The sequence below is a fragment of the Pygoscelis adeliae genome, unplaced genomic scaffold (genome assembly GCF_000699105.1).
Source record: "Pygoscelis adeliae isolate BGI_AS28 unplaced genomic scaffold, ASM69910v1 Scaffold27, whole genome shotgun sequence".
Taxonomy (NCBI): Eukaryota; Metazoa; Chordata; class Aves; order Sphenisciformes; family Spheniscidae; genus Pygoscelis; species Pygoscelis adeliae.
The window spans coordinates 5,712,497-5,727,410 of NW_008825410.1; the positions used below are offsets into that span (position 1 = coordinate 5,712,497).

Genomic DNA, 14,914 nt, shown 5'->3' on the forward strand with positions numbered 1-14,914 from the left:
TAGGTGGCCGTTGCATTGGCAAGCCTCCAGACGTCCGGGACCTCCCCCATTAACCAGGACTGCTGATAAAAGATGGAGAGCGGCTTGGCGAACTCCTCTGCCAGCTCTCTCAGCATCCTCCAGTGGTTCCCATCCGGCCCCATAGACTTGTGGGCATCCAGGTGGCGTTGCAGGTTGTTGACCGCTTCCTCTTGGATTATGGGGGGTTCATCCTGCTCGCTGTCCCTGTCTTCCAGCTCAGGGAGCCGAGTACCCTGAGGATAACTGGTCTGCCTGCTAAAAATTGAGGCAAAGAAGGCATTAAGTACCTCAGCCTTTTCCTCATCCTTGGTGACAATGTTCCCCCCTGCATCCAATAAAGGATGGAGATTCTCTTTGGCTCTCTTCTTGTCATTAATATATTTGTAAAAACTTTTTTTGGTTGTCTTTAACGACAGCGGCCAGGTTGTGTTCTAGCTGGGCTTTTGCCTTTCTCATTTCCTCTCTGCACGATCTAACGAGATCCCTGTACTCTTCTTGAGTCACCTGCCCCTTCTTCCACAAGCGGTAAACTCTCCTTTTTTTCCTGAGTCCCAGCAAAAGCTCCCCGTTCAGCCAGGCCGGTCGTCTTCCCCACCCATGCTTGAGCAGGGGGGTTGGACTAGCTCATCTCCAGAGGTCCCTTCCAACCTCAGTGGCTCTGCAGTTCTGTGATTCTGCTTAAAATCTATTGGTTAAAAACTATTGGCTTTAGGGATATTTAAAAATACCACTCACCTCAGAGGGACAGAATAACATAAAGGAAAATCACAGCATTTCCTTACCTTCCTCCTCATCCAGAGGGATGTGGGGAGGGTATGTTAGGACATCCCTGGACTGATTGCTGGAGAGAAAAGGTGTTCAAGAAGGTGCTTCATTGTGTGAGACCTACCACTGATGGCAACATCCATTATAGCAGGAGACTGCTTGCCTCTCAAAGTTTCGGCTCAGCTAAGTAGTGATCAGAGAGGTCTGTTCATACTTCCCCCAGAGTTTAAATTTAAGAGCAAATACACACCGCGCCAAGAATAAATGATCTACAATATATGCTGTACTAGTGCAGTTATGGTCTGTGGTATATGTTACTTTCCTGAAAATAACTTGCAACCTTAGAAATCCAACCTTCAGTACTGGAATCAAAGCGCAGTCTGAATCCTCGGGCATTGACTGATCCATCAGTGACAAACTTGACATAAGCAAAACTGTCAGAGGTGTCCACAGCATCAGGGAGAGTATTACCACAGTACCTGCCCAACAAATTTCCTGCAAAAATCAAATACAGAAAGACAATTTTATATCAATATATTATTTATATTTATATTGAAGGATCACTTTCCAATTTAACTGGACAGGCAGGAGTAAACTAGTAAAACAAAGTTGTTGCTGGGAAATAGAAGGGTTTTGTTTGCCTTACTTTGCTTCAGCAAGCAAGGCAGACAGAAGCAAATACTGTACATTGAAAAGGCTCACTTTGTACCCAGAGGGAAATGCTTTCAGGAACCTCTGGTGAGGCTTCATAGTAGTACTAGGGAAGGGAAGACAAACACTGAAATAATTCTCAGACCAGAAGTGTTGTATTCTCGGATCTCCACAAAGTCATTTGTGCACTTGGAGGAGTTTTGAATATCTAGGCCTTCTAGTCTGATGGTAAGATAGTGGCCCCTGGGACCCTGCAGAAACCATTCACACAGCAGGTTGTCTTGATAATGAAGCTCAGGATACCCCATGCTTTCGATGATGCCAGTTTGTCCTATCACTGTCCCGCCACAGGGAGCTGCAAAAGGAAGAACATTGCTTGGTTGACTGAAGAACCTCAGAGAGATGACCTTTCTCCTAAACGAGACTTAAAGCTAAGGCACAACTGACTTGTTCTCTAACTGTGGTAATAAAATAGCAATTGCCTTCCAGTTAAAAATCTTTCACATTCTCCTTCTAATTCAACCAGTCCTAGTTTGTTTTGGGTTTTTTTGCACACCTCCTTCCATTGCAAGCACCCCTTCCTCTCTGTCATATCTCTTATTAATTTGAATAAACTCACAGATTTCAAGGTCTATATCTAATTTCTACCCATGTCCAGAAAATCTTGGAAAGCTGTATCAGATAATTACAAAGAAATTTAGTTTGCTAAATGTGGATCTAAATTTTTTATGACTGACAAAAGTTGACTGCTGGTTTGGGCCTACAGCTACGGCCTACAGGTAAGGGATCACTGCGCAATTCAGGAAACAGCTGTTTATTTTCAATTTTCTCTTTCTGAAAACTCATTTCTCAGTGGTTCCTGCAAACATAAGTTCATAATACTAAGGCTTACAGCAAATAATATTCCCAGGTGGAATTTATTGGATTTCACAGTGTATTCTGCGTGTCTGCTAGTTACAATCTTTTCATGGCAATAACAGTTCTGTTCATACTGTCTGCTCTTCAGAGTGATTAATGCTTTGTTCCAGGATGACTGGCAGACAGATGAGATACTGTAAATCTGTTATGGATAAATATAAATTGTGGCTTCGTCTACTAACAATATTTTCTTGCAAGTTGCTTCAGTTTTCACATTCAGAAATACAATAGCACACTGTATTGGATTAAGTGTTTGAGATCTAACACAATCAGCAAAATTCCGTGTAAAGCAATATAGTCCACTACTTTGCCTTTGAGAAATTAACAGTCCCAGACTTTCCTATATGAGTGACACTAACATAATAGCTGCTATTCTTTGAGGATTATTAACATTATCAAAACCAAAAAAGTAGCATATTTCTGAATTTGATCAAAGACTATTTTTTATTTAATTTTAAAACTTTGCTAGTGCTTTCTAATCCTGTTTTTGCAGCTTGAGAGCAAATAATTTTAAAGTATTTCTTCTCCCAGCTGACAAATAATGGTTCTTACTGTTTGTTCATTTTTCAGTCCATTGTTGTACTCCCCTGTTTGTCTGGCAGCACTGCTATTATAGATTGATTTACATTTACATAGAGAAGCTCCTAATTTGTTCTTCTCCTGCCAACTCTCTGCTGGTCTTTGCATTCCCCTTCAGGATCCTGCTCATGAAAGTGACACTAATTTTGCATGCTGAAAATCAAATCATGTTACATGACTTTATCCACGTCGACCTTTTTTTCTACTGCCCCATTGATAATTGCCTTTGACAAGAGGTCATTCAGCCTTTGTTTCCACTGCTGCAGATCTATGAGCACTTTCCTATTCCTATTTCCATAATTTTCACCTCATGCTGGGTGCAGAACATACTGATGTTAACCCATATGATGATTCTGATGCCTTAGCTCTAACACTAATTGAAAAAGGCATGTATCTGTCAATCCACCTCATAGGCATGATTTAAGCCCTATTACAAAAGCCTGACACTTGAGACCAAAATCTTCTTTAAAATCAGAGAAATTGATAAATGCAAGCATTACCGATGGAGTATTTGGCATTGAATCCCACATGTGTGGCACTGCTGTCAGACTTGAACCTCAGGTACATGACAGCTCCTGAGGATCTCTGCAAGCCTGGCATCAAACCTCCACACAGCTTGGCAATGATGGGGGCAGCGGAGTCAGCGCCATTGCGTAGCTCTAGGTAACTGGAAGTGCAGCTAGAAAAGGAGAGAATTTTCTGTTCAATGTATAGCAGTAATAGTTTGAAATCATTTCAGTACGTGCACAAAGCCATGAAGCTGTAGTGAATTAGATCAGTTTCCATGCAGTGTGACCAGGACGGAATCAACAAGTTCATAATCAATAGTTATGTAATATTTGAATCAAAAGAAGTGCTAGAAACATTGAGAAAGATTCATCCCAAGCCCAGTCTATGATCAGATCAGATCTGACAGAAGCAAGTCCTAGGGAAGGGTATAAACAGCACTGATAAAGTAGTTGCGACCATCCTTAATATGTATTTTTTGGCAGCATTCAGATTCAGCAGATATTCCCTATTAAGACTCATTGATGACTGTTGAATTAAGCAACAGATATAAAACAGATGAATGGAATAAAATTCAAATCTGGGTGCTTACTTAGGTGGGCTTAGAAAGACCCAAAATATCTTAACTAACAGCTTTGCCTTCTGAATGGTGCAGCATCCTGAGAAGCCAGAGAGAAAGGACCTTTGCGATTCTCCATCCTGCATCGTTTTTTCTGGACATGGTCTCACATGTGAGGGTCACCTTTGGCGTATAGTGGTCCAGCCCCAAATCAATGAAGTTACATCAGCTGGAAACTGGGCTTTGTTTTGTGCTTCAGGCAGGGGGCGCAAAACATGTAGACCCATTGCAAATCAGCAGACAGGCAATGGAGGAAGGAGACAAATTGTTGTGGTGGTAATCCATTGGATGTAAAACAACTAGAGAGTCACAATGACTGAAAATCTGAATATGAAAGGACTAGAGGGCACAGATTTTATAGAAGGCACCTTTCTACCATGGATGCTTCCTCTCTGTCTGTTATATTAATCTCTATCATGCACTGCAAAGTCCTAGGAATGTATACCAGTGACTTGATAGCTTCAGTGATCTCTCTCAAAAATTTCCTGATCATCACTTTTGATTGTAAATCTGGAAGTGCATTCTGGGAGGAATTACAGAAAGTAACGGAGAAAGAAGAATCAGAATGGAGTCTCTGAAGAAACACAGGCAAAATAATGGGATATATACTTTGGTGAAGGTTCAATGTAAAACTGATCTTCAAATTGCAGCTCTACTGCATGTCCATTAGGAGCAGTTATGGTCCAGACACAGTCAGCATGTGGGGGATAATTGCTCGGATAGTTGGGGGAAGATGTATATCCACTGGGGTTGAAATCATTGATATAAATATTTCCTCCACAAGCTGGGAAAGAAAAGATCGCCAATAAAAGACAACACGTTAAGGAAATGGGTGAGGCATCAAAAATGAGTCATCACTATATTCCAACACAGTTTCCTTTTGGTGTCATATAGTTACATGAAAAAAAAATGCATTTTATCGCTTACTGTGGGAAAATGTTTTAATGCAATAGAATCCTATGTTCCTGTGCTCCTGCTTACCTAGCCCTCCTCATTTCCAAATGTTCAAGGCCTTGAATTAAACTGCTATTAGTTCTTCCTTGGATTGCTTCTAAACCAATCAGGAAACATATTTCTTGCCTTGTTCCCACCCCAGTTCCCAAGAACTAGAAAGCCTACAAGTCAGACCCATCAATGCTTTTGTGAATCATTCCCTACTTCTGCTTTCCAAAAATTGAAATGTCTGAGACAATAATGAATATGTGTGAAGAATGCCAATCAGAGCAAACATGAAGATTTGTTCAGGTCCTTCATCCTACAAAAACATGTTTCTTTTGACCAGAACCTTTCTGTCAACCCCCCCACACTATTTTCTAGCAATACCAGTAAACACAGGGTTTTAGTCAAGCGTTCTAAATTGAAGTGGTAGAAATACTATTGTACAGCTTCACTCATTCCCTTCATGAATCCCCTACAGTAATGTTAAGAATGATTCTTTGTGGCAGCAGGGAAAACTAGGCAGAAAACAAGCACTTACAAATTTGAGTAGATTGACAGGTTGCTGTAGTTGTGTTTAGCTACACTGTTTAATAGGAGGTCTCCTGGTGTCCCAAGTGGCATGCGTCATGAATACAGTGCAATAACTGCAAATGCCAAGTCCCTGATTTACCCCCCGGGGCCTGAGTCTCCATTTTCTTCATTCTTTCAAAAAATGTTAGCTCTGGCAGGGAATGTTATTTTCTCATCTGAGAGAAAAACTTGTGAGAAATGCTACCACCTTTCTCAACACACCAGCCTAAATCATTCCTGACATAATTTAGCACTTGCACTGGGTACTATATGTTCAAAATAATGTTCTTGTTTCCAGCTTTTTTCTTCCTTTCCTATATGAATTATGAACATCTCTTCCTAACTATAGATGCTACTTCCCTGCCAAAGGGCCCACCATAAGTTTGGTGGTTTTTTGCTTTAATATCTCCAGGTTCCATGACATGGAGCTGGCCCTCTTTAAAAAGGAGAAATTTGAGAGTAGGATCAGAAGTCATGCACTAAAGAAGGAAACAGGATATTTTTGCAGACATCTGATTTTACCAGGGTTGGAACATAACAACCACCTCCTTTAAGAGGACAAACTCCAAGTTGTATCTATTGAGTTGCAGAACTTATGTTTATTTCCTAGACTTACCTAGACTCTTAGCCTCATATTTCAGTTTGAATCCTTGACCCTCATTCCTAAAAGTGGACAAACAGCTGATTGTCGGTGGTGTACATGGTAGAGATGGGGCTGCTTCCACAAAACCGTCCATTCCCTCTTCCAGACACCAAAGGTGGGGCAGCGTTATCTAACCCATTCTTCAGCTAGAGAGAGAGAGAAAAAAATAATCTCTGTTGTATTTCTCTTTGTTATTTCCACCCCCTGACAACCTGGGCTGCCTTACTGACATTGAAATCTATAAGATTCAGTAGTTTTAATAGCTTTGAGGATTTGGTGACCTAGCCAATAACCTCACCTCTACATAATCTCCAAGGCTACAGGAAGTATCCTCACTCTTAACCTGGAAAGGCTGTTCAAAATGGACAGCAATGATAAATCCAGAGGTTACCACTACATGCCAGGAACAATTCAGATTAGGAGCATAGTCTTGAGGATAGTTGGGGGATGTTATCACACCCCTGCCTGTGTGCAAATAGCCTCCGCAACCTGAGAAAAAAGAGTTGAAGCAAAGAAGAAAACATTAGTGTCAACTATTCACATATTCATTTAGAAAAAAACCCAGCCTCCTAAAAGGAAGATGTGACAGGTAAAAGCAAATGTTGAAGCAAGTGCATGAAGAGTTGAGGGGCATAAAGCAATGCACACAATGAATGATCTCCCAGATACAAGCTAGTAGATCACAAGATGACACACACCAAACGTCTTGACCATCAGGCTCAGTTCTCAGACTTAACAGACGAGTAAGCAGGCAGCTATGCCAAGGACCTCCCATGGCATGAGCATATTGTTACACTATCTGAGTACATTGCTTCCAGCCATGGACCAAACCACTGTCACCTACTCAAGCTGCCAGTCAGAAGAACTTCCCCTGGCTGCCTGTTGTTATCCTAACACCTTCCTTGGTGCCTCAGCCCATTCAGGAATCTGTTATCACCCCTGGGTGCATGTGGGAGGTGAGACACTGGAAATTGCTGACATACTTACACAGCTTTCTGCATCTGTCTCTCTCTGTTTTGTGTCTATGCTTTCAGTCATTTATTTCCCTTTCTTAGTTGGGCATTCTTTCACCCTTCAGCTGAGCTGTTACAGACTTAGGCATACACTTTTCCTACTTCTGAAAAGTGACTGATCTGGTTGAATCATGCTTTGTTGTATTATATTACTGGGAAAATAGCAAATTTTACCTTTGCAGAGTCAGACATTTATTAATGCATATTCATGAGATGTGAATAATTGGCCTGTGTGATTAATTAGATAGACTGTAGACAGCTGTTAAAAATGCCAGAGTCTTTTCTTTCCTTGCCCCATTGTTAGCAGCAAGGCAGACATTTATCTGGGTGAGAAGAGAAACAAATCTTACTTTTGTGATAAGAGGCATTAAACCCAGCTCCAGTGACACTTGCATCTGACATGAAGTGGATGAACATTGCCTCTCCAGTTGATCTTATTGGCCCAGGACGTTCTCGTCCACACAGAGTAGCCATCACTGGAGAAAGACTAGTGTCTCCTGAGATCAAAAGAAGAAATGTTAGTGTTAAAACCAAATCAGTTCACATCTGCCTGTTGGTTGCTGTGGCTCACACTTTCAGGCAGGTGCTTTTCAAGATCTTTAACCCCTTACAGAATGAGAAATATTTTTATAGACCACCAAAGATTTGGCTAGACTTTGCTAGTTTTATTTGAACTAGAAGAATGTCTCAACATAGAGGAAGAATACTGATTTAGAGCATGTTTCCATTGCTATCTAGATTGCTTAAGCTCAGTGGACATGAGAATTCCAGGTACTGGGACCTCTATTGCATGCTGTCGAGGTAGGGCAAGATTGGCTTCTCACCGTCTCGGATAATAAGTTTGTCATAGTTGCATGAGCTGTGAGATTCTATGTCTAGGGCCAGGATATTGAACTCCACAGTGGATCCAGGAGCTCTGATAAGCCACACACAGTCAGCAAAATTTCTGTAATTCATGGGCCAGCCTGGTGAGAAGAGGAATGAAGGTGTTTCTTCAGTTGTTACAGTCCCTCCGCATGCACCTGTCACGTACAAGAAAACGAAAATGAAAGCATCCTCTTTAAACTGAACACTCCCCTCGTATAATTTGAGTCCTACAATTAAGCACAATGGGGGCACAGTGATGATGTGTGTAGTCACAGGAATGCATTTCTTCAAGCATTACTTCAGTTTGGGCTGGGAATACAAAACCTGAAAATCCTGACCTATAAGGATGTTCCTCTGCTACCTGGTGCAGCAATGATGTGGCCTATTTTACCATGAGGTATACCTAGCAAAAGACCTAAGAGCATCTACCACAGTTTAATACAGGTTGCACATCAGAAAGGAATGGTGCATGCATAACCAATAATATATAAACAATTTAGACCCTCTTGAAATTGGAGTACTTTTCTTTCTTCACTCCTAATGTCTCCTCTATAAGTTTAGATCAAGATGGAGTCCTTGCTGAGATTTCTAGTGGCTCAGTGCTCTCCCAGCACATAAATCCATTACATACTGCTACTATCCTGCAGAGCCCCAGGGATCCTTAGTCCCTCTGTCCCCAGAAGTCTGCCTTCAGATTTAGAAAGAAGACATTGCACTATGTCCTAGTTAGTCTTAACTTTCTCTTGTTGAACTTGCTCAGAGAAAATCAACGGTACAAGAGGCATATTCCCTCTCCTTCCAGGAGCTATTTGTCAGAGGTACATGATCATACTGAGCATATTCTCTTTATTTATGGATGAGATGCATTATAGTGAAAGGTTTCATATCACAATGGCCAGTGATTTAAGAAGGGTATTTCAAGAGGGATACTTTTTCATGAAAGCATATAAAATGTTTAGCTTTCATGAAATACATGTGTAAGAAAAATGACCCTCTATCAACATGCTTATTTTTAAAACACTGTAAAACAATATATCTGAGAGTCCCTAGAAATTGTTTTAAAAAGCTACTTAAAATGCTTAATTAAAATGTGAATGAAAGCTTTCTCTCCATTAATAGCCAGGGCTTTCTCTTGTGGTGAAGTTGGTTTGGAGTTTTTAAGTAAAGCTCAGTATATCACTGGCTCTATCACTTTTAACCGTGCAACCCATTGAAAACCCACCTCTAGCAATGGTGCGTGCAACAGCAGAAGCATCCACTGCATACCACTCCAAAAGAAAGCCTTTTCCAGTCACAGATGAATCTGACTGAAACTGGATTGTCATCGAACTGCCAGAGGATTCAAAAGAAGCAGGCTCTGCACCACAGTATGTTGCAATAAGACGAGAATGAATGGTGGGCCCATCATAAACCTGCAGAGAGAAGAACGGTGCCATTCCTCACACAGGTAGATTTTCATCCGCCCCATACTCAGCAAGTTTCCAAGGAGAAAATTACCCTCTTTAAATGAGTGAGGGATCTTTCAGCAAATCCCAGTTAGAGAGAAACCTTTCTCAAAAAAAACAGAACAAAATCTCCCTTTCCACTATATACTGTTAATTGTGAAGCTTTCGCAGAAGAAGGATCTGAATGGAAGCCATCAAATTCAGCTCATTCCCCATCACAGGGCAGTTCTTTGGGGACATGGACTGGCTTCCCACATTAAAAAAGTCCACTAGTACAATCTTGTTCCTTGCTGAGGAAAAAACCAACACGATCTGCAGGAAAAAAAGGCATTGTTTTTCTTTTTTTCCCCCATTTTCCCCCTGAAGAACACATATATTTTAAATTCTATCAGATAAATATGCAATAATATTTTTTTCATTTTATGTGTTTATAAGCCAAAATCTTGGCTGGTTAAAAGATGCTTCTTTTTATCACCTTTCAAACCTATTTGTGTTCTTGTCCTCTTCCCCCCAGTAAAAAATGTCCAGTAGAGAAAGCTAGGAAATATTAAACAAACATTATCATTATGTTGAAGATCTGATCCTCGATTAGCCTACCAGTTAAAGGTAGGCTGATTCACACCCACTGAATATCTAGCTGATTTAAGAAACACATTTTGCTTTCAGAGGGACAGACAAAGACAGGCAGGCTGAGTTAGAAGAAAGAAGATGCCTTTAAAATCTGACATGAGATGAAGGAAAAAGTTATATTTCCCTTTTGAACTAATATTAAATTTGGATATCAGTGAATTAATAATGAATTGAATATACTGAATATATTGAACTAATGTTAACTTTCTTTTTCCCAAAGATGAAAGAAAAGTATAATTATTGAATCAGCTGGTTAAAAAAAAAACCAAAAAAAACCCCAAAATACAAAACAGACAAGAAGAGATTTACCTTATTTAACTAAGTCGTTATGTTTAGCTAAGTTCAGAAAGAAGTTGTTGCCTCTATTCCTCCATTTTGCTTAGCACCATGCGTGCTGTATTTTTTAGCCTGGTAAAAAGACTAGACTGAATTACAGGAGGGTACAGAAAAAAAATCAAACAGGAAGAAAGAGGTACCTTCCTACCACCAACAGCAAATTATTGATCGAGAGAGCAAAGAAGGTGCAAGTAAAAGATTGTTCGTTGTAGGATTTTAAAATAACCTTATTTTTAGAGGCACTGAGATGTTACTGTCACTGTTGTTCTCAACTGAACCAGCACAGAGGAAAGTTCAATGTGGTATCTGACCTGAAATTCTTGGATTTGAAAATTCAGGATTGTACCATTGTAGACTTATTTTTAATAAGTTTCAAACTCACAGCCTGGAAATATCTGTTAGGGAGCCAAAGAGTATGTAACCCTTCCTATAGCTAATAATTGTTGAAAAGACGACATAGCAAAACAATAAGCTACACTAGATTCTCAAAAATTCTTCCCATTCCTCCTGTATGTTTCTCTATTCATCATTTTATCAAAGTTAATTGAAATAAAATAACTTCTCACAATGAAATCACCTTTAGCTTGTCATAATGGCATCTGTGATGATTTTCGATATCCATCTGCAGGATACGGCCATGGATGACTTGTGAAGCATTAACACTAATCCGCCACTGGTAATTGGAATTGTGAGGGTAACTTCTGGGCCACTGTGGTGAAGCTATTTGTCCTCTGTTTCCCACAATGTCATTTCCATACACTGAAAAACAAGAAACAGACAACTAATGCCTCTAATTCACTTAGATTAAAAGAAGCATTGGGGCCCAGACTGCAATATAGCTTTCATTTCAGCCCATCTGACTTAATTTACTTAGGACTAGACAGCGCTGTGAGGCATAGACTTGTGTTTCAGACAGTCCTAGGATGCACATCTAATTATTTTCTTGTTGTGAGGGTTGCAGTGTGCCCTTATCTGAAGGAAATTACCCATTAGAGCCATGTGGCTCTACATGTAGGAGAGGTGGGAAGATGGCACATCTAAATTCCCCCCTGACTCTGCCTACTTCATGTTCATTTCTTCTCAAGAAGCATTAAATAATAAATTTTTTTTTTTTAAATGCCTTCGTGTATTCTGGTGAAAAACAGTTCTGATTTGATTAAGCTCTGACCTACTGATAATTCCTTTTGAAAATGAGTAGGAAAAGTCTCAAAGTAAGGAAAATTATTAGAAGTTTAGCTTGCATAATCAGAATGGCTGTGGATGTTTAGCTTCAGCAGTCTGTTCATGCAGCAAGTCAGACTGATGTTTGCAATGGTCCCTTGTAATTTTGGATCTATAAACTGGCATAATTTCCTTTTCTTCTAATTCTGCTTCCTGGTTGATGGCATCTAGATCCAAACCTAGGAAGATGGACACTGTCATACTCAAAAAGCAAAATGGAAAGCTGGGAAAGAAATGCTTTTTTCTTAATTTGTCAATTGCCTAATAAATGGCAACATAAACATTAAATACCATTGCTCACTCTCAGGTAGCAAAGACATATGGTCAGATATTTTTAACTCTAACAGGCTACTGGTAAACTTGGGTTGCCATAAAAGTTTTTAGTATATATCTCTTATTTGTATCGTCACAGCCCAATACTGCTGAAGGAAGAATCTGAAAACCAGGTGATAAACTGTTAGAAAACAGTCAATAAAATAGAGTACATTTTATTTTCTGTAATCCATGAAGTTTTTTGCTTCTGGAAGGATAGTATGATCAATTTGAAAAAATTATTGTCTGTTATGATAATTTAAAAAGATAGAATTTAATGTCTAATTCTTCTGATTAAGTGACATACACGAGTTCTGTTCTGACATGTTTTAGAGCATCTCTTTATATTCAGCAGATATTTTACAAAATATTTTTTAAGTCAATTCACAGCCTTGCTGTGAATCAACAAGCATTTTCTAATAGACTTTACAGGGCCAAACGTTCACTTCTTTGAATCATTTTGGAAGTGTTATGAAAGAACAACAGTTTTCAATTAAATATCATTTACTTACAGTGAGAGAATGTGGCCCTGAAGCCAACACCAGTGCCTGAGTTGTCTGAGACAAATTTGACCCACAGGACATGTCCAACAGTAGACATATAATTTGAAGGCAAGGAGTTCCCGCAGAATCGTCCTGCCAGTGTGCCTGTATCGTTCCCTTCACGAATCTCCAGGTAATCTTTGGTGCAGCCGCTACTATCTTCCACCTGAAACGCTCTGTTTCAATAGCAGTAGAAGAGCATTAGCAGGCATATGACTGACACATACTTTGGAGTTTGCCCTGCCAGGCCACAAATCCCCCTGTAGCTGGTATCCTACTGTAACAGTTAAGAAGAGGGGAGCAACAAAACCCTCCAGAACCCAGAAGTCATTGCTCATTACCTGGCAGTGCTACCGATACAGGGCTCTCTCCTTTCTGGCCCCTTATTTTATGACAGAGCTTCAGTTTGCAAAGTTATAATTTTTAAAGAGTTCTCAAACCCTTGCAATATTTGTTGGTTCTCCAGCAACAACTGTGAAACACAGAAAGCCCCTGATATATAAAACAGATTTTTAATATAAGCCCAGGTCAGACTATTTACTGGGTGCACATCTGTTGCGTGCAGAGAATACTTTTAGCCTTACAAATCAGTTTGCAGCCCTGTCATATGTGTATTATTTCAGTACAATCTCTGGTGAGATAACAATTTCCAGAAGCTTAGATTCATTTGTAGTTAACACCTCAGAGCTCAGAAATCCCTTAGCATTTTCTCCAGAATTAGAAAATATTACTGCTTCTCTGGCCTCTCTGAGTTTCACATAGCTGGGTGCGCAAAATAATAATAAGGATTGCTATGAACTCTTCTAAACCGATTTTTACCTTAGAAAAGGAATGGGATTTGGTAATCAAATTATAAATTCTAAATTATTGCACCAAGCTGAATGCTACATATATTCTAAAAATCATTATGTTATTCTAAGTGATGTGCTTTGATTCAATCCAATATACTTTTCAGAAGCAGGCTATGAATATATAGTAAAGATTCCAGAGAGTGCCTTTTATAACCAATGCCCCAAATATTTATGCTTTCTCATTTTCTGGTAACAACTCCTCCCCTTCAGTCCTGAATATAGCCATATGTGTTCAGTGTACACATGCTGTGAAATGGTTCCAACCACTCATCTGGATATACTTCAGACTAATTTAAAGCTAACCCTCAAATTGCAAGACAGGCATTTCTGTTCAGACTGAGCTGAAGAAAATGAATGCCTCATGCCAACAAAACTTTATAACGCCCTAATAGTAAATTAAATAAAATAAATACTGCTTTCTAACCCAATTACTCCATGCTTTCCAATATTTTCAGCTTGCCTTTCAGCTATGTGTAACTGAAGAAAAGGAGTTTACATCTACTCAGTGTCACTTTATATAACTGAATGTATGTTCCACTGATAGTTTCTGCTTCACACTAGATTTCTGTTTTCGTTCTGAAAAGTTGATATTCATTATTTTGTAGCAAATATTTTGGAAAATGTTTTCAGGCTGTAGTACTTTTTCTCTGCTTTAGTGAGTAAAGGAGGAATAGAATGTCCTTTCTATTGAGTTAGTGAATCAGTATGTGCCTAACAAATTGCACCTTATGCAGTCAGCATGTTACTGGGCAAATTTTCCTTTTGTCCTGATTAACTGTAAATACAGGTTTTAAAATTACTTTTCCTGCTTAAGCTTTGCAAAGGGTCAGTGCTCTCTTTCTTGGCAGCAGCCACTGTTTGATGCCAGGAAACGGAGAGGCTCAGAAATCCACATCACGGGTAAAGAACAACCTAACGACCCTAGTAAAGGACTCCACGTTGTTCTGTGGATCACGCATGACTTTCCTGTCAGAAGTCTTCAAAGGAAAGTTACTTTGCTGAAGTGAAAACAAAATTCCTTCAGATACTCTCCTGGCCCCTGTTTTACCTCCACTGCTCTAATTGTTGGAGAAATTTTGAAGAGTTTAATATCAATTTTAACCCTACAATCTGTGGAGTATCTGGGCCCTTTATATTACTCAGCTATATAATAAATACTACAATGAATCTGGTAGTAAGGAAATAGTAGGAATTCCCTTTATAAGGAAAAGGCAGAGCAATGCTAAATTTCCTCTTCTTGTTTATAAGTGAGTGAGAACTGGCTTCTTCAGCATCCCATGTTGCTCAAACAATAAACCACCTATTTATATAATGCTGTATATGCCTTAATATAAACAGTGACTAAGACAGGAGAACACTGATTGCAAGCTGCCACTAACCACTGCTGTGTTCTCTTTCCAAGTCACTCTAGAAACATGTTTCAGCTTTATCATCTGGTAATTACATTTCCTAATAAACACAGGGCATCCTTCTTTCAGGTCTGTT

General features: G+C 39.5%; 1 protein-coding gene across 1 annotated transcript in view; it reads right to left on the bottom strand.

Moving 5' to 3' along the window:
- CUBN (cubilin (intrinsic factor-cobalamin receptor)) overlaps positions 1-14,914 on the bottom strand; it is a 149,291-nt gene that overhangs the window by 47,291 nt on the left and 87,086 nt on the right. Inside the window, 12 exon segments of the mRNA XM_009330547.1 lie at positions 1,141-1,281; positions 1,583-1,792; positions 3,435-3,613; positions 4,670-4,844; positions 6,186-6,235; positions 6,237-6,358; positions 6,511-6,701; positions 7,576-7,722; positions 8,050-8,247; positions 9,315-9,504; positions 11,081-11,262; positions 12,549-12,754. Coding sequence (XP_009328822.1) covers positions 1,141-1,281; positions 1,583-1,792; positions 3,435-3,613; positions 4,670-4,844; positions 6,186-6,235; positions 6,237-6,358; positions 6,511-6,701; positions 7,576-7,722; positions 8,050-8,247; positions 9,315-9,504; positions 11,081-11,262; positions 12,549-12,754 — 1,991 coding nt within the window.